The following is a 19,465-nucleotide window of genomic DNA, read 5'->3' as shown; positions in this document are numbered from 1 at the left end:
ATATACTAAGTATTTTTCTTTATATTTTGACTAATTAAATGTACAACTACATAGGTTAGAAACATTTGCAAGCTACCTAAGTTCTATGCAAGCTCTTGTACATTGTACCTTCCAATAAAGAGATATTGATGACATTTTTGCTGTTTATTTGCCTGTTTTAAACCAAGACGCGACATACTTTGTATCGCGAAGTGCATTTTTGGATTAAGTCACATCACAGTAATAAAAGAACCCATTGTTCATGCTTATGGGCCTGCCGTTGTTTACGCGAGAGTGCCAATAACAACAGCATAAATTGTGCTATTTTATTTTTAGCTAATGGCCTCCGTATCACATCTCAGCTGTGGACCTTCTGAGAGGGATTAGAGCAAGGTATGTCACTTTCCGCTCACTCAGTGCACCCATAGCGATACGCACGCATAGAAAGAACAACCACACATCAGGTGAAGAATGCAAATGTCGAGAAATGTATTATCCTCTGACAGGTTTTGCACCATTAACCGTTTCATTGTCGCTTGGGAGGTACTGTTTTGTCATTCCTGTGTACAGCACAAATGTGTCTCTGAATTTTACACGAGGGTCACTGACCACATTTCCAAGCAGGAAGTCTGCACATTTTACAGCAGATCTCAGTGAAAGGGCTCCCCTTATTGGCACTTGGACGGATTGTTAGGGACAAAGTGCTCCGCTTCCTGCGATGATGTTTTATTCTTAGGCACACTTAGGCCTTGGAATGTATGCACGCTGAAGGGAGGGTACACTTGTTGTCACAAGTGCTAAAAGTATCAAATAAAACATGCAGATTGCTGTCAAGTGAGTGAGAGGCAAAGTTAATACAATGGCTGGCACTGAAAAATAGAATGCAAAAAAACCCAAACTATTTTACACATGTTTACCATGTTTTTCGGGGACTTCACACCTACTAAACACATGCCCTTCATGTATCTGTTAACCGAGCATCACGGCATCATTTTTAAAAAGCAGCCTTGTTCAATGATGCAAAGGATTTCCAATTCCCTGCAAACTAAAGCTATGTCATATCCTTTATGTCAAACATGGGGGTGTTGAATTGTTATTATCGGCTGTCACTCGTCAGAAAATGCCAAAGGCCCAAAGTGGGAGACGTGTGAATGCTTCATTTGCATGACAATAAACTGACTCACAGCTGTTCAAAAATATAGACTGTAAATGGAAACTGGATAGGATTCTTCATAGTAATTTGACTCCCCCCAAAAAAGACAATCAAAAACAATCTGTATTTAGAAATGAACACGTCATTCATTCAAACATAGCACATCATATTTACAAGTTTACAAGAAAAAAAAAATCAGTAAACAACTTCAGGTTTTAAAAATAAAATTACAAAAGAAATCACGTGGCAGTGCAAAAAAACACCATTTTTTAACCACATTACCATGGCATCTTCCTCTTATCGTAGGTGTAATGGGAGCTCAACCTGTAGAAAAAAAAAAGAAGAAAGAAATGTACACATACATCACTATAAAATGTTAGCATAAATCATTAACTGTGTTTGTATTGTTGCTATGTCTTCCTTTATCAAACCTCCGCTGAACACTTGCTATAAATAGCAGCATTAAGTGAAGGAATTTGGCGGCTGGGGGCAGAGCTGACTTTTTTCCACTGTAACAAGCCACGAGGTAGCAAAACACTTGCCTCCATTCAAAAGTGCGACAAGTATTTTAGTGGCAATCATTCATTTAACATGGGAACGGAATGTGATCCATTTGGGAACATCTGTAGCGAAAAAGGTTATTCATCTCATGCTTTATTATTTCATCATTATCGATTAAATATGCTCGACTTATGACAATTTTTGAGGGAGTTGCGAGCACTAGATGTTGGCAGCAGACTTAGGCTGCTAGCTTAATGCTAACACACAATGGAAAACATCAAAGAGAGGCTAACAAAGCTAGCATCGATGTTGCGGTAATTGTAAAGCTTTAAGCATATTTAAATATTTCAACACAAGTGGAAGCTACACATGCAGACCAAACATACAATAACATATATTCTTTATCCTCTGTGAAGAGCGACGAATAGTGCATCTTAATCGTAAATTGCGCCGATTGTCAGTATGTATAGTTTTGGTGATTTTTTTCTTGTGGTTTACCGTGACATTTTGCCCTCACCTTCCTCAGGCTCCGGACGCTGCTGCTCCGGATGGAGTCCATCAGCTGGTCGTGGGCCGACCTCATTGGCGTGGACGGCCTGCTGCCCTCGTCCCCCCGCCTCTCCGCCGCCACGGGCCTCAGCGCGTTCTTCAGCTCCTTGAGGATGCAGGTGGTCTCGTCCTTGGCCTTGCCCTTCTTGCCCTTCTTCCCTTTGCTCTTGGCCTTCTTGCTGCTGGCCTCGTGGGATCTGATCACCTCCGCGATGGTCCGGGTGGGCTTCTTCTTCTCCTGGCGAGAGGGAGGCAGCGGGGCGGGAGGAGGTGGCGGCGGCGGCGGAGGAGGCGGCGGAGGTGGCGGTGCAGGAGGTGTCTGCTTCTTAGCCAAGTTGTTCCGCAGGACTTTGGGGGAGGACCAAGGTGAGGATCGAGGTGAGCTGCAGGGTGTTCCTCTCTAGAAACAGGAATACGTAGCACTGATGTCAAACTTGTTTTCATTTTTGGGACCTAGCTGCCATTCGCTAAAAACTGTATATATTTTTTTTAAACTTGCCTATTAGATGCCGCCAGAGTACTACTTTTATATTATAACTATATTCAACTGAGGAAGGGAGATCAAATCGGGCCAAAAGACTTTCTAATGGCGAAGTAGTGCTTTGGCGCCATTTTCTGGCATTGATGTGAGCCTAATAGCGTCATTTTCGTCATGTCATTTTGCATCAACATGCTTGTTCATAAAAAGAAATCGGTTTCATTTTCTTTTGTCTGTTTTTGTAAAAATGACTTTTTAAATACCTTGACTTAATTATTATAATTAATGCAAAGGGCTAGCAGTTTGATCCACACTTCCGTCATGGCAAATATCCTCAAATGACCTTTAAGAATGTTAATTTTATATGTTAATATTAGTAATGACTGATTTTCATTTATATGAAGATGTTCATTTGAAAAAAAAGATGTAAATAAGTTCCTGGGATTGAATGGCTGGACTGTGAAAAGTGGTCTAAAAATGTTTTTGGCAGCGAATGAGCAGTCCCGAACCGTAACCCTAAAATGGCGCGTGCCGTCTGTCGCGTTACCAGCGCCGTGGTCCGTGGATTGGCGGCTCCTTCCGGCGCCCCCTGTTGCTGCAGTTGCCTCTGTTCCTGCAGTCGTTTCTGCCTCTGCCGGTCCTGGTTTCTGGTGAGGATGCCCGTCATGCTCATCCTGGGTCCAGGCAGGTTGAACTGGTAGCCCAGCTTGATCAAGGTGTGGTTTTCCCGAAGTATCTTCACCATCTCCATCTCGACCTGAAGTCGAGCGAGCCATGTTGTGACGTTCAAGGACATTCGGTGTAAGAGTGCCAACCTGTCCTCCGCAGATGTGCCTCTGGTTGTGGAATCGGAGCTCGGTCAGGGTGCTGTTCCCGGGAAGGGCTTGAACCAGCGCCATGACGCCCTTCCCGCTCACGTAGTTGGACTCGATGTTGAGGCTCACGATGGACGAGTTCTCCCGCAGCATCTTGGCCACGGCCACGGCCACCGGGTCGTCGGCGTGGGTGTTGGCCAAGCTGAAGACGCGCACGTGCGTGTTGGTCCTCAGGGCTTCGGCGAATCGGATTAGGGTCTCCTAGGAAAGCAACGTTCAGACTTTTTGGGGTGATTTTAATCGCCTCAAATTTTTGCTGTCATTCAATCCACTTCAAGCGGTTCACCAGCTGTGTCATGAACGCATCTTATTTGAAGGTAGCGCATACTCGTGGAAGCTGCCGAGACCAGCCTCTGATACTTAAGGCAAGAAAAGTTGAACTCCCCTAGTTTAATAGTAAAAAGAAAATAACATCCCTAAAAGGTATCTTAGTTGTCATAATAAAAATACAAAAAAATAATAACTGTCGATCCATTGCAAATAAAATATTTTTGTTTTCAGGGTGAAATTTCATCCTGCCTTCCTGTTCCAGTATGGGGGAACTGGAAGAATCATGCTGCGCGCCATTTTGACAGTAAGTCACATTTTTCCAATGAAATTATAGCCCATTGTGTATTGAAATTGTCATGTTCTCACCAAAACATCTTGTATGTTAGCACTAAAAGTCGATCCGAAAATCCATTTTTGGAAACATGATCATATTTTTGTACCTGCGAGATGTCGTCAATGTTATTCAAGTTGACTTCTGTGAGCTGGGGGTCGTCGCTGAGCGCTCGCTGCAGGGCCTCGTCCACCACGGTGGGGTTCCCGCTGGCGTTAGGGTCCGCAGGTGGAGGGGGAGGAGTCAGTCGAACAGGCTCCGCCCTCTGCGGCCTCAGCTGCTGAGGGACGATGATCGGCGGTGGCGGCGGCGGCGCTGCTGGTTCAGCGGTTTCTTCGTCGTCGTCGTCGTCGTCGGACTCTTCTGTTACGACCTCCTCCTCCTCCTCCTCCTCCTCCTCCTCGCTTTCCTCATCTTCTTCCTCATCTTCGTCGTCTTCTTCCTCCTCTTTTTGCTTTTTCTGTTCTTTCTCGCTTTCGTCGTCCTTTTCATCCTCGGAGTCGCTGTTTCTTTCTGTCACACCCTCATCTTCTTCGTCCTATGTCGACACACATTTAATAAAGTGTGAGTGAGAGGAAGGGTCCACCGTGGAAAGGTCGCTTGTCTCTCACTTGGACAAAGAACCATTTGCTCTCACATTATTCACACTTTTGGACAATTTGAAGTCTTCAATCAGCTTAAAATGTAAATGTAAATGCCGCAATTGACTAATCGCAATTTAGGGGAAGTTGGAGAAGAGAAGTGGCAGTAAAACAGGCCAAAATCCAGACTCATGAGGCAGGGCAAAGAATCTAATTGGGGTTTTTTTTTGTTAAATGTTTTTCAGGGGATATGAGAGGAAGCTAAACATGGAGGATTTCATTTTATATTTCATACAGAACTGTGGTTCACATTTGTTTAAGGTTCATAATTCAAACAATTTTTTTGGAGTAGCATTTTTTTTTTTTTCATTGGCCAATGGGGCACGACAATTTCTGCCCGTCAACAAGACAAATTCTATATTGGGAGTTTCATACGCACAACTACCAAACTGTCAGACAGACGTGCGCACCTCTAGCCCGGTGTGCTATTGACAAAAATCAAATGTAATCAAAATCTTGATTTTGTAAAAAAAAATATACCACCGTTGCCACTATATAGCACAGCTACTGTACACTTAGTTGGACTTTCATCCACTTGTCCAATTGGAATTCATGAGAAAATCCAGAGGCAGTCTAGTGGTATATGTTACGCAGTCCTCGAATAGAATTTTTCCACACAGCACACTCTTGAATTATATCTGATGAGATTGTCTCCACACGGGCCCAGATTTGAACCGAGAAATTCAAGACTGCAAGGCAGACAGACAGAAGACATTCGATCCAATACAATTTTAAAGGACACATTTGAGTCATTCTCGCCACTGACCGTTTTAGAGCTCGCTCCGGCAATTTCATTTTCCAGGATTTTCTGAGTCTCAGCCTCCCAATATTTCATAAGCGCCTCTCTACTGAACGTCCCCGTCGGGGTTTTGTCGGTCTGGTCCCTCTGCCGCAGCCCGATGGGCACGTTGGCGTCGGGGTCGATGTCCACCAGCTCCTTCTCCAGCTCGGCCAGCTCTTCGGGGCTGAGCGACGCCAGGAGCTCGTCCTCGTCCACGTCTTCGTACTTGCTCAGCTCCCGGCGGTATCCGAAACAACTCATAGCCAAAGCGGGATCAGCACAGAACGGTCACATCAAAAAACATAGACTATGTCGATGTCAAAACAGGGGCAAAGTCAAAAGGGGCCCGGACCAGAGCTCTGCCGGTGTTGTGCGCCGGTGTCACTGACTCGTCTAATCTCCCCCAGCTGCCGCTCCAGCCTTAAGAGAGGGATCAGAGGAGTGCGTAGCAAAAGTGGCGGCCCCTGTGATGCGCCGTCTTTTTTGGGAGGCCTGCGCTCTGAAGGGGACAGAGCCACGAAAAGCATGTGAGCTCAGAGGCTGCGGCCTGTCATGGTTGCGGCGTGTCACCGATGCCTGTGTGGCTTTGTTCATAGCCAAGAACAGAACACACAAATGCAAACATGACATCACAAAAGTTGTCCCCGCGTGTCCATCAACAAGCCTCGACGCCCTCTCCCCCTCTTATCCCAATCGCAGCCACTAGTGGGCCTATTTGCATGAAATCTGGACTTGGTTATGATATGCTAGGATATATGAGCCTATTTCTTGGGTAATTCTGCCCGGCAACAGCATATCAGCAGGTACTTGCAACTTGTTTGCAAAGTGAAAGTGGGATTTTAATGTTTTATTCATTTATTGTTTTATTGTGTTATATTTTCAAAGGGGCTGTCAACCCCAAAAATTGTCTTTACAATAATATGTTCTATGCAGCCCCACTAGTCTAAACTTGATATTCTGAACAATGATGAGTTTGTGGAATGCAAATCAAGCAGCAAAATCCACTCGTTTTGAACTCATTCACTGCCGCTGATGAATTTACACGTCTTTTCACATTCAATACCAGGAATTAATTCATATTTTTTTCCATATTTTTTTCAAACGTTGGGCTAAACGAGGGTCTGAAAATGTCTGGCGGTGAATGAGTTAGCAATCTCAGGGGGGCGGCCATTTTGTCACTTGCTGTCGACCGGAAATGACATCACAGTGGCTCAGGTAACAGCCAATCGCGGTTCAGCTTCAGAAGACAGGTGAGCTGTGATTGGTTGTTACCTGAGCCCTGAGCAACTGCTGAGCAATCGACAGCGAGTGACAAAATGGCCGCCCCCGAGATGAACATGAATCAAAATGCCGCCTTTAGACAAGCTGGGGCGCATACAACATATTATCGCAAAGAAAGGTTTGGGGTCGACGTCCCCTTTAACGTCACTTTTGAAAACAAATAAACAAACAGCAACGGTGAGAAAAACCATAAAACTAAAAATACTCGTGTGCATATGTTGCTCGGCAAACAACCCATTTCATTAATAGGATGCAGGAGACAACAAATAGTCTGGAACCCACACAAACAAAGAGCAGATGCTGAAACAATATTGGATTTATGAATATATAATGAGAAGCATACTTGTGTGCAAGACGAGATCGGATGTCTCAAAAGTGATGACCTTTCAAAGAATGCATTTTTAGCTCAGAGGTATTAAATGCAAAAGATTTTGAGTACGCATTTTGAGCATCATGTCATGTCTATTGATTCAAGTGGAAGCTACCGTACGTTTTCTTGCAATCCGCGTATGACAATTTGTGCTGGATGATCAGCAGGGGAGCCCGGTTGAATATCAAAGCCACACCATCCTCCAACGTGCATTCATTTACATTAAAAGAAAAAAAAGAAAAAAAAAAGAGAGCAGCTCTCTGGGATATTCCGAGTGGAATACACCCCTCCGCGGATGAGGCGAGCGCCCGCGCTCCGGTGACGAGCCGATTGATCCGTGGGAGAAGTCTCAGTGGTGGTCAGCGTGTGACACAGTGACTCAGTCTGGAGGCGGCCTCTCCAACCCTTCAAAAAGCCTCCGCCAGTCTGCGTGGAGGCAGGCAGGCAGGCAGGCAGGCAGGCAGGCAGACGGCTGGCCCATCCTCAAGTTTCACTGCTTGGACCTCGCGCGCGCACACACGCACACGCACACAAACACGGGCTCGCAGTTATCTCCAGCTTTGGATTATTAAGACGACACTTCCATGCCGCGGATCAAGACAGCCTTGCATTTGTCCTCCATATGAGGGAGAAAGTAAGTGTGCGTGTTATATTCTTGCCTTGACTCATTTGTCATGTGTTTGCCAGCATGAATCTCATGCTGCATAATGTTCTTGATCTGCGTACATGTGTGGACAATTTCGCCCTGTGTGGGAAAAAAACATCCCTTATAGCAGGCATTTTTTTGGGGGGGGGGGAATTAAAAGCTGACATTTGTTTTCACTCCTCATGTTGACAAAGGCAGATGAGCTTGTGTTGAGCCTGCGCGTGAGACAATATTGACCTTCGGTGTTATACGCTATGGCATGTTCATTTGGTCGTTGTACCCGGTACAACTCGGTGTCAGTCAGTAACGAGCATTCGTATGCGATGAGACTGCCTACCTACCAAAGGGACTTCTTTGCAGATCTTCAAGGCACCTTGTGTCCTCCTGAGTCTGTTCACAAGTTTGAATCTGTGCTGTGGGAAATTTGGAACCCCAATAACTGACGATGTGAGCAAGCTGTCGCTGCTGGTGAGCTTTTTCACCGTACATTGTCACACACACACACACCCGCGGATGTGACTTTCTCTTCCACTGAGTTGTTACCTCTCCCTTAGAAGCACAACATCCCTTCCGATTATGAGATTCCTGTTCATTACATTCCCAAAGAAGTGGTAAGTATGCGACGGAAAATACGGGGAAATGACTTTATCAGTGGGTGAAATGTGTTCTTATTGTTTTCTCTCAATGTGTGTGTTTTTTGTTTTTGTTTTTGTTTTTTTAGGCTGGTGCGTGTTGGGTGGTATTAAACGTCTACCCATTGGAGCAAAGCCTTCGCAATCTGGCCAACATGTTTGGCGCCGTCTCCTCCAATAAGGAAAACATCCTGGTCTTCATTGCCATGCTGAAGAGTTTGCGATTCACATTTGAACACCAGGAACTGGTAAGCCGCCAACCATTTTCTATCCGCTCGTGGCCTACGGGGACGTAATGGGACGTTGTCATGCAGGAAACGGCAATGCAAGTCTTCCAGTGTCACTACCAGGAGGGGAGTTGGAAGAATGAGCTCTATTTCGACTACATCGCGGATATCCTCCACGTTGCGGGTCGCGAGGCATCCAGCTTCTCCTGCAAGCCGCCGCCGTGTCTCAATACGGCAAATGCAGCAGGTAATTTAGGGTCTTCTAGTCAGGTGCGGCATCAAAAAACAACAGGAGGGGGAGAAGAGAGGTGGCAGTAAAACAGACCCAAAATCCAGATGTCGAGGGGAAGAATCTCACGTGCATGTTTTTTCGGTATGTGGGAGGAAGCCGGCGTACTTGCAGAAAACCTACGCAAGCACAGGAAGCATTTTTACGGGCGAATCCCACGTTGCGGCGGGTGCTAGCTAACTAGCTAAAATTGTAATCCAGTATTGTGACTATTAGTTCAATATGTTTTACTTTGCAATCACCACTGAATAATTTTCCTATGACCACAAACGGATGCTCAAAATGGTTCGATATTTCCTGATCAGGGGAATTGGGCAGTCTGTGATCCGATTTCTGAGAATATTTTCCAATGTCCTTCTCGCAGGGGGTCAACGGGGAGGTCGGGATCACAGATGGTGGAAAAGAACGCCGTTGCTGCTGGTGATCGTTCCTGTCACGGCTTGCATCGTTCTCATCGTATGGCGGGTGAGTGGAGAAAATAGTCACGCTCGGTTCTCTCGTATTTGCTCGTGTCACCGCCATGTAAACGCCTCACAGCAAGACTTGTACGATTCCAGGCAGTTATTTCTATTGCATGGTCTTTCCTGTGAGTATTGGAACATATTAACATTATGCAAACAATTTAATCGCCTTGCAAACAGTTGTTTTAAAAGCGTCCAAACTGAAACAGGGCTCGTTTTTATGACGTAGCTAGTGTTTATTTGCGGCGTATTCGACACTTCCCCCCCCCCCCTTCCTCACGATTTACTGCTTCAGCCTTATGTTTTGCCGGAAGCCATTTTAGAGTTTGCGTCAGAAGACTACTAAAACATCTTGAAGCCCAAGGCACACCATTCTAAAAAAAAAAAAAAAAAAAAAGGTCCATTACATGAAATCTCCAAGGGTCACTCCAATAAAGCCCGAATGATAATGCACTCTTGTCTTAGCCAACACTTCCTGAAAGGAAATTCCTGTTAACAAGTGCTCTTTAAATATTCAGCAGTGCTTTGAGGCTCCCCGATGAGCTCACCTAATCACGTCCGCCCCGGTGATTAAACGAATCGTCATATTCCTCAGGTCGCATCTGCGAGACGTTCGCCAGCTGCTGAGGAGATCGAAATGGCACCTCTTGACACCGTTCCGAGCGTGTCCGTCTCCGTCCCGCCCCAAAAGCCCGCTCGCGCCGACGGCGGTGTTCCCCAAGAGGAGGACGCGGTCGCCGGGCATGAAAGCAGATGAAGACTAAAGATGAAGGGGGGAAGGATCTGTACGGGAGAAGCGATGGCTCAGTCTGCCGAGGGCTTGCGTGCGTCAGTCAAGGCGACGCCACCTGCTGCCAAGTCGAGCCGGTGGTTCTGCAGAACTCTCTCGGGCCGCTTATTGTACAAATCGTATATGGATTTAAGGAACTGAGCAGCGCCACTTCATGGTTTTTCGTTTCCACCATCCAAGTGGCGCTCATGCAACAAAGTGGACGTGGAAAGCAACCAGGATGAGTTCTGATATTAAGAGCAATGTAACAGATGAGGCCGGAGCGTCGCGTGTGGATTAAACCTTAAATCCCAAATCAACAAAAGGTGTCAAATGTGGCGTCACTGGACTCTGGAGTACAAAAACAAAAAAAATGTGTCTATGGGGAAAGCCTGGACTGGATGCTGTTCTGGAGGATTGGACCTAAGGATTTCGGATCGGGTGTCCTGCGGCAAGGCCGCGAGTCGACTCGAGTCGTTGTTTTGATGACTTGTGACTTGGCAAAAACGGAAAGACTTGAGACTCGACTTAAGACAGGATGAAGTGTTAATTTATATCTACATACAGGTTGGATAAATTGGCCAATAATATCATTCATTGACTGACCATATTGGTCATTTCTGGTCACTTTGTTTTTTTGGGACTAGACTCAAGACTTGATTCGAGACATAATAATTGCAAAATTCGCCAGTAATTTCATTTTCTGACCTTTTTAGTCGTCCCTTTTGATAAAGACCTGACACTACGATAATTAAGTTACGTGAGTCGAGAAAAACTAATTTGATTTGACTTTGACAAGGTAAAATGACCTGGGACTAAGGGTTGAAACGATTAGTCGACTTTACTACTACGCTTGACGTTGACAAATCACAAAGCTTTATTCGTACAACATCTACATAGCACTTCAAGTATCAATGATGTCATCCATTAATTGAGTTCAACTCAACTCTCAGGAGGTTAGTCGACTAGTAACATTTCTTAGTCATTCGAGCCCTGCTTTGGACTTGTTGTAGATATTAATGATGTCATCCACTGATCGACTTTGGACACAAAGTGCGAAAAATCTTAAGCCATTCAAACCCAGCTTGGGACTTGCTTGAGATATCAATGACATCATTGATTAAATCGACTTCAACTCAACTTTCAGCACGTTATAGTCGACTAGTATCTATCTTTAGTCATTCAACGCCTGCTTGGGACTTGCTTGCCATATCAATGATGTCATCGATGAATTGACTTTCAGCATGTTATATAGGTGTCCCAATATTTTTTCCCACTTAGTGTCTAAGATGTTAGCCGTTATTATCACTACGCATGTCCTGCTGTTTTTCTTAATGCCTTCTCCGCATATAAACACGTAGAAAGTGAAGCGATGGAGCCACTCGTGCACTTGTTGTTGACATTGCGATGATCGGCCACAGATGGCAAAGCCGCCGGTCGCAAACAACACTACGGTTCAACAAGGGTCCCACTTTGTGTATCAAAGCTCGGAGCAGATGGCAAAGATAGCCGCGGCCAGACCGGCCGTGAATCCTTCCATTGTGTCCCCCCTCTCCACCCGTCATGTATCGCTTCTTCTTCTTCTTCTTCTTCTTCTTCTTCTCCGCCACAGCCAAGAGCCCTGGACTTTCTAATGCCTCATTCACTGAGTCAAGCCCGTTTCAGTCATGAGAATATGACTGTGTGGAGAGAGGATGCGTCACACACACACACACACACACACACACACAGAGGGGAAAGACACTAGTCAGGAGCGTCGAAGAGATACGGACGGACAGACCGGCGGATGAGCTCAGTGTTGAGCATAAGGGGGACGCTTGTTCTGGGCCCACAAAAGACGTGGCCGTAGGCTGGAGGAAATGCCACTTACCAACGCGACTGATGTCGACGCAGCGCGATGAATCAACGCGCCAAGAATCTCTGCCGACCACACGCAACTGCGGACGCTGATTAATATTCCAATAACAGTTTTTTAGTATTCCAAAGATTGCTTTCCAAGGAACCGCTTCATTAAAATATACAAAAGTGCAAATAGCTAAAACAGACAATCTCACCCCCAAAAAATGTGTTGGATTTTCCTCAATGAACTTAAAATGCACTATAACCTTTAAGGGTGAACTTTATTTGACCTAATCCATGTCCAACTGTTAAGTGTTTCAGTTTCCTCCTAAAATTTGACCCAATATCCTTAACTTCTTGTTGAGTTATGTGCGTGTTTTCCTTGGAATGAGCAATCCCAAGAGTTACACTGTTTACTGAATGTCCCGGGGAAATATATATACTTTTTTGTAAATGTGAGTCATTCAGCAACAGAATACTGTGCGCACATTTATTCATCTCATGTTAGTGTCTGAATTGTTATTCTTTCTTTGCCAATTTTTTACCAGCTTTAGGCACATATAGTCACAACTCATAAATTGGTTAGTGTGAATGATTATCACTGTGTAAATTACATTCTGCCTAAAGGTGTCGTGTTTTGAATATTCTGATTTAGTCACAATGTGAAAGTATTAGAAACAGCTCAGTTTGATGCTACGCTACTGCAAACTGCAACCAAAATTATGAAGTATGTATTAAAAATGTACGATTATGGCTATTGACAATTGACAGCTATAGATGCCAAATATGAAATATGTATTTTAACTGAGAGTGTTGGCAGTGAATGAGTGAAAGTCAAACTTTGTACTTTAATGGAATAAAGTTCCATTCACTGGATGTATTTGTTGGGAATTTTGGATTCACATTAAAAAAAAATACATTAATTTGCATTCACTGGATGTATTTATTGGGAATTTTGGATTCACATAAAAACAATGAATTTAACACTATCATTATAACCACGCATGTACAATAAACCTTTCATGGTTGTGATGGTTATACCACGTGTGTTAGTCGTGTATTTTGTGCAAGACGTGTTTTTCACATTTTACCGGTCCAGAACAGCACCGCTGAACTATTATTAAATGCATTCTTATTTTGATGCTTTGAGAATATGGTGTTGCTAAATGGTTGCTAATGGTGAGACTTGGAGGAAATCGGATTTAACCACATAGCTAATTACATATTTGAAAGGTAAGCTTTTTTTAACATCTGACAAGTCTATAAACACTTTGTTAAATGACTTAACTTGGAGTTATGGTTTTCTCGTCTTGAAATAATAATATAATGCACATATTTTTGACAAGTTGATATATTCTATTGTACCGTCAGGAATCCTCTAGTTTCCGATATACTTAAATGCATCATTTCGTTTCAAATATGCGATACTTTTATTTTATGCAGTCACTTCCGCCGGAAACATTGGAGCTTTTGTTTTGGAAAGCTTCTAGTCACGGTCGCCATTATTCTGCCTGGCTTGACGTTCGAGAAAGAGACATTTATTTTACTTTTATTGTATATTTAAGCAAACGACACATCTTCATTTTTTTATACAACTCATTTAATTCACCGGTGAGTTTGCAACGTTGACCAGCAGTCACAGAATGGAGAGGCGGTCCGAGGGTGTTGGTAAGTTGCTAAGCTAACGTTGGCCAGCTAACAGCAGCCGCCAAGAGCAGCCGAATAAAATGTGGCGCGATCAATCTGTCGCTTTACGGCAAATAGATACAGACAGCCAAGGACGACCGCAAATGTTGACCTAACTCTTTAATTTTCTGCAGCATAGCCAAGTAAAATCCCGCACGAGTCCCTGCACGCGCTTGATTATTAAACGTAGTTGCCCGGATGTTCCGATCGCATTCTGCATGTTTTTTTTTTGTTAGTTTTTTTTTTTTTTTGCGTCTCTTAATGTTACATGCACTACCAAGCAAAATTACAACATTTGCTTAGTAATAAAAATTTGATACATGTGGGTGCTAATTTTGTTCACGGTGCACGGTTTGGCCCAATTGCGGTTGATTTGCAACGATTACTGTTTACGCTTCCGGTTTTAAGTGCGTAACCAGCGTCTGCGCACATCATGCTCAATAATATCACTGCATGGTATACTTGACTTGTACAGTGCTCTATACAGACTTGTCCATAATCCTGCAGTCATGATATGAAAGGGAAATTGTGGATTTGAAGGTAGTACTCTCTACTTAGTCTGTAGTTGGGGTTCCAAAAGAGTGTAGAACCGTCCCTGTGTGGCCGCACACAATGCACATGCCAGAAACCACCCCTTGATGACCAAAGTCTCACCCGCGGCCCAAATGAGGACAAATGCTATGGAAAAGAGGTGAATGGCTATTTCTCCTACCCGCTAACATGTTGTGTGACCCTCCCAGGTGCCGGAGGGTCTCTCCCCCTGGCCTCCCTTCGACTGATGGCCTCCCCGCTGCAGTTGACGTACTCGTTCATGTGGCAGGTGATCCGCCAGAGAAACGTCAGGCAGTACATGAAGGTGGAGGAGTTTGTCACCATGGTGACGCAGACCGTGCCGGAGCTCATGAGTTTCAAGCAGACGGCCCAGCTCGTCTTGGGCTTGCGGGCAAGGGTAAGCGGGTATCTTCACGACACATATGTACACGAGTATATTAAATGGTCCATCATCAACTGGGTTGGCGATCAGAGTCTTCGATTAATCGTTCCACTCTACTCGTCTAATAACTCATTTCTTTTTTTTAGATCATTTTGGATTTGCTACAGGGGGAGGGCCAGCCAGACGCCCGCGCCATTCAAACGCTAATAAATAAACTGAAGATCGCTGCACCTGTAGGGGTAAGACTGCCAACACACTCTCTTTCCACGATGTAAGCGGCGTTAAAACGTTCAATCATTTCTGTCACAAAAGGACGTGGAAGTGGAGAAATGTCAAACCAACTTCATGGTGCTGGTCCAGAATCTGCTGAAAAGCCCCACAGAGAGGAAGCTCTTCTTTAAGGTACACTATGCCTTCCTGGAACAATACATGGTTGGGCTGGCGTCCACGTTGTCATGGATACGCTGGATTCATGCAGCGTGTGTAATAATAATAACAAAAGCTGTCTCCATGGCAACCGTGTCACGTTGCTCAGACTTCCCCCGATTTTATGCATTGGGTTTTCCTCCACAGGAAGTGTTCCCGGTTCAGTATGGCACAAAGTTTGACACGGCGCTGCAGACTCTGATCGCCGGCCTGGTGTGCAAGTTGGAGCAGCTGCTTCCCGTTCCCAATCTCTCCCAGGTACGAATCCTGGACCACGAATCGCCCAATTGGATCAAACGTGCTCATTCACATTGAGAGCCTTATTACGCGATCTGAGTCATCGTTTTCCACCTCAGCTCAGTTCCATGATTTCATCGCAACCCGCTACGCTGGAGGCATGTGGGGGCGTCATCCCCGAAGGCGGCGACCTCAAGACTCTCCTCCTGTACCAGCAGTCCAAAGGACTGCTATCTGGTAAAGGTATGAGCCATCTTGCTTTTATAGCAGATTATCTGACGAACACCTGCCTATTCCCTTGAGTTACCGTCACAAAATCGAGACTTTCAGGCTCGGCCTGAAACGATTCATCGAATGACTTGTAGAGACGCAGCCGCCGATGCGCATACACTTTGTTCATTGGGCAAACAGTTCCGAAATAACCAAGTAATAAGGGCATTCAAAACCAACATCATGTAAAACATAACACGTCACCAAGCAGGCCCCGCCCTTAAAGCCAAACACAATTAAAGTCACAGATATTACAATGTGAGAATGGCAACGCCAAATGGACAACAGTGATACCTGAATCTCACATGCAGATCTTGCTCAATAGCGCAGAATTGTTTTTTCCTGATTCGTTGATGGAATAATTGGTAAATAGCTTTTTTAGGGGGGGAGTGTCAAACATATATTAATGGTTTCTGGGTTATTTTGGGCTGCTGACTCTGAAAATTACAAACGTGTTTTTTTTAATCGATTGATAATGAATGTACTTTGACAGTTTCCGAAATGTACTGATCGTTACTACAAATAGTCTTTTTTTGCGTTTATTCATTTGCGAGACCGATTTCCGTCTTTACCGACATTGCATCAAAAATGAAAGACTACTGCATGAACATGAGTATTTGGTAGCTGAAATGTTTGGGTTGACTGAGGTGAATCTGTATTTATTGAGGAGCTTAACCAAACCTTCTCCATGTCCAGCAACCATTTCGTCTTCAGTGGGCGACTGCGTGCTCTCGTCCCTCGCCTTTCGTCCCAAACCCGTCGAGCCCCCTCCTCCTCCTCCTCCTCCTCCGCCGCCGCCGCCGCCGCCTCCTCCTCCGCCACCGGCGGTCAGCTCTCCGGTCAGGAGCCCGCCGTCGCGCGACGATTTAGGCGACATTTCGGACGGCTCGGACGAGGCGGAGGTCCTCGCCTCCGCCGCCGCGCAGGTTGACACGGCAGCCAGCAGCGGAGCGCCAAAGAGCGCCACCAACCCGGCGGTGGTTTCTGAGGTGAAAAGAGTTGACGCGGCGGACAAGTCGGAAGCGCCGCGAGCGCCCCTGAAATCCATCCCCTTCAAAGTGGTGCCGGTGCCCATGAAAACGGCCTCGCCGCCCAACCCCGCCGTGACGAAGGACGGCCAAAAGCCGCACACGCAGCGCGTCACCCTGCACCAGTGGGTGTCAAAGATCGCCACCAACAGCATCTCCCTGCCGGCCTTGCCGCCGCTCCCCCTGGACCGACTCGGCGACGACGACTACTCGCAGCCGAGCATCCGCCGGAAGAAGCAAATCCGGCCTCCGGCCGACCGCTTCAACTGCAGCATGTGCGACAAGAGCTTCCCCTACCAGTCCAAGCTGATGGACCACGAGCGCATCCATACGGGCGAAAAACCCTTCGCGTGCACCTCGTGCAGCAAAAGCTTCCGCACGCAGGCTTTCCTCAACAACCACCTGAAGACGCACAGCACGGCGCGGCCATACGCCTGCGGCCAGTGCGGCAAATGCTTCGCCAAGCTGCAGAGCCTCAGCAAGCACATGCTAGCCCACAGCGGGCAGAAACCCTTCTACTGCGAGATCTGCAACAAGGGCTTCACGCAGTCCACCTACTTTAAGCGGCACATGGAGTGCCACACCAGCCAGATGAGCTTCCCGTGCAAGCACTGCAGCAAGAGCTTCCCCACCGCCTTCAAGCTAGCCAACCACGAGCGCTGGCACACCCGCGACCGCCCGCACATGTGCGAACGCTGCGGCAAGCGCTTCCTGGTGCCCAGCCTGCTCAAGCGACACATGGGCTACCACATCGGCGACCGCCAGTACCTCTGCTCCCAGTGCGGCAAGACCTTCGTGTACCTGTCGGACCTGAAGCGCCACCAGCAGGACCACATCCCCAAAGCTAAAATCCCCTGCCCCGTGTGCCAGAAGAAGTTCTCCAGCAAGTACTGCCTGAGGGTGCACCTGAGGATCCACACCCGCGAGCGGCCGTACCGCTGCTCCATCTGCGAGAAGAGCTTCACGCAAGTGGGCAACCTGAAGGTGCACATCCGGCTGCACACCAACGAGCGGCCGTTCAGCTGCGACGTGTGCGGCAAGACCTACAAGCTGGCGTCGCACCTCAACGTCCACAAGCGGACTCACTCGTGCAAGAAGCCGTGGGTGTGCGAGACGTGCGGGAAGGGCTTCACCGTGCCGGGCCTGCTCAAGAACCACGAGCAGGTGCACCTGCGCGAGGCCGACCCGGACTTCGCCGCCAAGCGCAGGAACAGGGGCAAGCAGAAGAAGAACGCCCTCAAAAGGAAGTTTGACGAGGAGGAGGAGGAAGGCATCGATGAGTATTGAAGGAATGCGGCGGTGCCCTATTCGTCCCGGGGCGGCCATTTTGTCTCATTAAAATGTACTTTAAAGGGGGAAGTCGTGGAAAATATTTTCCAAGAATATGTTCTATGCAAGCCCAATAGTTGAAACAGGGCATTCTGATAAATATTGCGTTTCAACTAGTGGGCCTGCTGGGAACATATTCGTGAAAAAAATATGTTTGGGTTGACTTCCGCTTTAAATGATTTTTTTGTTGGCATTTCCATTCATTTCAATGAGAAAAAAAGGATTTGTTTGGAGTTAGGAGGAAAACAAATTCAACCCAAAAGGCACCACTGTATTTTGTAAAGCTCTTGAGATACAACCAGGTGAAGAAATAAAAGTCTCTTAACCAGCCAGCTTCTTAACATTTTTTTTTTTTTTTTTTTTACTTTGCTCATAGTTTTCCTCTACTAGCAACATTATTTTTGTACTGGTATGCAATTAATGATCTGAAAGGCAAGCATAGCTATTGGCTATTAAGCATTTTCATTTTTTTCAAACATTCCAATTTTTGTTATTGTATTCCAGTGCATGCGACTGTTGACTGTGACATTTGTTGCATTCTTAACATTGCATTAGGCACAGCTCTGCTTTTGCTTTTTTTTTTTTTTTTCTTGCAATGTAGTTTGCTTTCTATTAGGCGGGAGTGTGTTAGTGATTACAAGTATAACCTGACTAGTTTTCATTGTCATAGTAGTAAGAGGTTTTTTTTGTTTTGTTTTTTAAATGCAAATGTGAAGTTGTCAAATACGTCTGTACACCTCAGTTACATTAAAAGTTATAGCGAAGGATTACATTAGTGTCGTCTTTTCACTTACTCATTCATCTTCATATACGGCGAAGACGTCGGCCATTAATCATTATTGCTGCACCTGAGGCCACCCCCCCCTTAACACTTAAAATGTTTTGTCCTAATGACTTTTTAATAGCAAGTCCTTCATTTTTGCCCTTCTTCATTCCTTGGAGGTTTCAGGACAAGCCAGTCTCTCACTTGTGTTTAATTGCTACTTCCTTACATCTGCTGCACACTATTAAAACCGGCCTTTGCAAAAGTAACTGATCATGAAGTCAGACTTTCAAGAATATGTTTAGTTGGGGGATCTTTGAAGTCAGACACGCTTAAAGAGAATCTGATGACTTTGGAATGCATGGTTTGGATTGATGCTCAGTTTTATATGTGGTACACTATGATGTGGGCCAGGCTGGGCCGTTTTATAAAGCAAGTGGTCGGTCAACAAGAAGTGAGTCACTTCCTTTCCTTCCCCACGAGACCCTCTCTGGCCATTATAGCCAGCCAGCAGTTCGAAGCCTCATAGTACATACATTAGTATGTAACTTAATCATCAGACTGGTCTGTCTGTTGCCAAGGAGACACATTGACATCTGACATCTAAGAAAACAATGCAGCTGCTGTGCCGATTTGTCATTGATGGTATGGACCCATCTAGTAGCAAGCGCTTGGTAAAGATTCCAAAAAAAACAACAACAATATATATATATATATATA

At 45.7% G+C, this 19,465-nt stretch overlaps 3 protein-coding genes across 4 annotated transcripts; 2 read left to right on the top strand and 1 right to left on the bottom strand.

Moving 5' to 3' along the window:
* Positions 1-1,237: 1,237 nt before the first annotated feature.
* lmod2b (leiomodin 2 (cardiac) b) lies at positions 1,238-6,726 on the bottom strand. Its single transcript, XM_086022977.1, has 6 exons — positions 5,544-6,726; positions 4,246-4,674; positions 3,476-3,736; positions 3,208-3,417; positions 2,151-2,582; positions 1,238-1,456 (listed from the first exon to the last, which is right to left on the bottom strand). The coding sequence occupies exons 1-6, from the start codon at positions 5,817-5,819 to the stop codon at positions 1,430-1,432; spliced, it is 1,635 nt and encodes a 544-aa protein (XP_085879103.1). The 5' UTR covers positions 5,820-6,726; the 3' UTR covers positions 1,238-1,429.
* A 1,026-nt stretch (positions 6,727-7,752) lies between these two features.
* Positions 7,753-13,005, top strand: LOC147126533 (uncharacterized). Its single transcript, XM_086023149.1, has 7 exons — positions 7,753-7,843; positions 8,216-8,323; positions 8,410-8,466; positions 8,577-8,735; positions 8,802-8,961; positions 9,368-9,468; positions 10,060-13,005. The coding sequence occupies exons 1-7, from the start codon at positions 7,832-7,834 to the stop codon at positions 10,219-10,221; spliced, it is 759 nt and encodes a 252-aa protein (XP_085879275.1). The 5' UTR covers positions 7,753-7,831; the 3' UTR covers positions 10,222-13,005.
* A 542-nt stretch (positions 13,006-13,547) lies between these two features.
* LOC147126532 (uncharacterized) lies at positions 13,548-18,752 on the top strand. Of its 2 annotated transcripts, none has more exons than XM_086023117.1 (7): positions 13,548-13,740; positions 14,499-14,707; positions 14,839-14,931; positions 15,005-15,094; positions 15,266-15,376; positions 15,475-15,598; positions 16,322-18,752. In XM_086023117.1, the coding sequence occupies exons 1-7, from the start codon at positions 13,716-13,718 to the stop codon at positions 17,938-17,940; spliced, it is 2,271 nt and encodes a 756-aa protein (XP_085879243.1). In that variant the 5' UTR covers positions 13,548-13,715; the 3' UTR covers positions 17,941-18,752. The 2 variants fall into 2 exon arrangements, with proteins under 2 accessions (XP_085879243.1, XP_085879244.1); XM_086023118.1 differs by lacking the exon at positions 13,548-13,740 and adding an exon at positions 13,772-14,449 and having other exon boundaries at positions 14,579-14,707.
* Positions 18,753-19,465: the final 713 nt, after the last annotated feature.

The sequence above is a fragment of the Filicampus tigris genome, chromosome 22, assembly GCF_054856515.1.
Source record: "Filicampus tigris isolate MCC_2025a chromosome 22, RoL_Ftig_1.0, whole genome shotgun sequence".
NCBI lineage: Eukaryota > Metazoa > Chordata > Actinopteri > Syngnathiformes > Syngnathidae > Filicampus > Filicampus tigris.
Note: the sequence above shows the minus strand (reverse complement) of the source record. Positions and strands in the feature narration are given on the sequence as shown.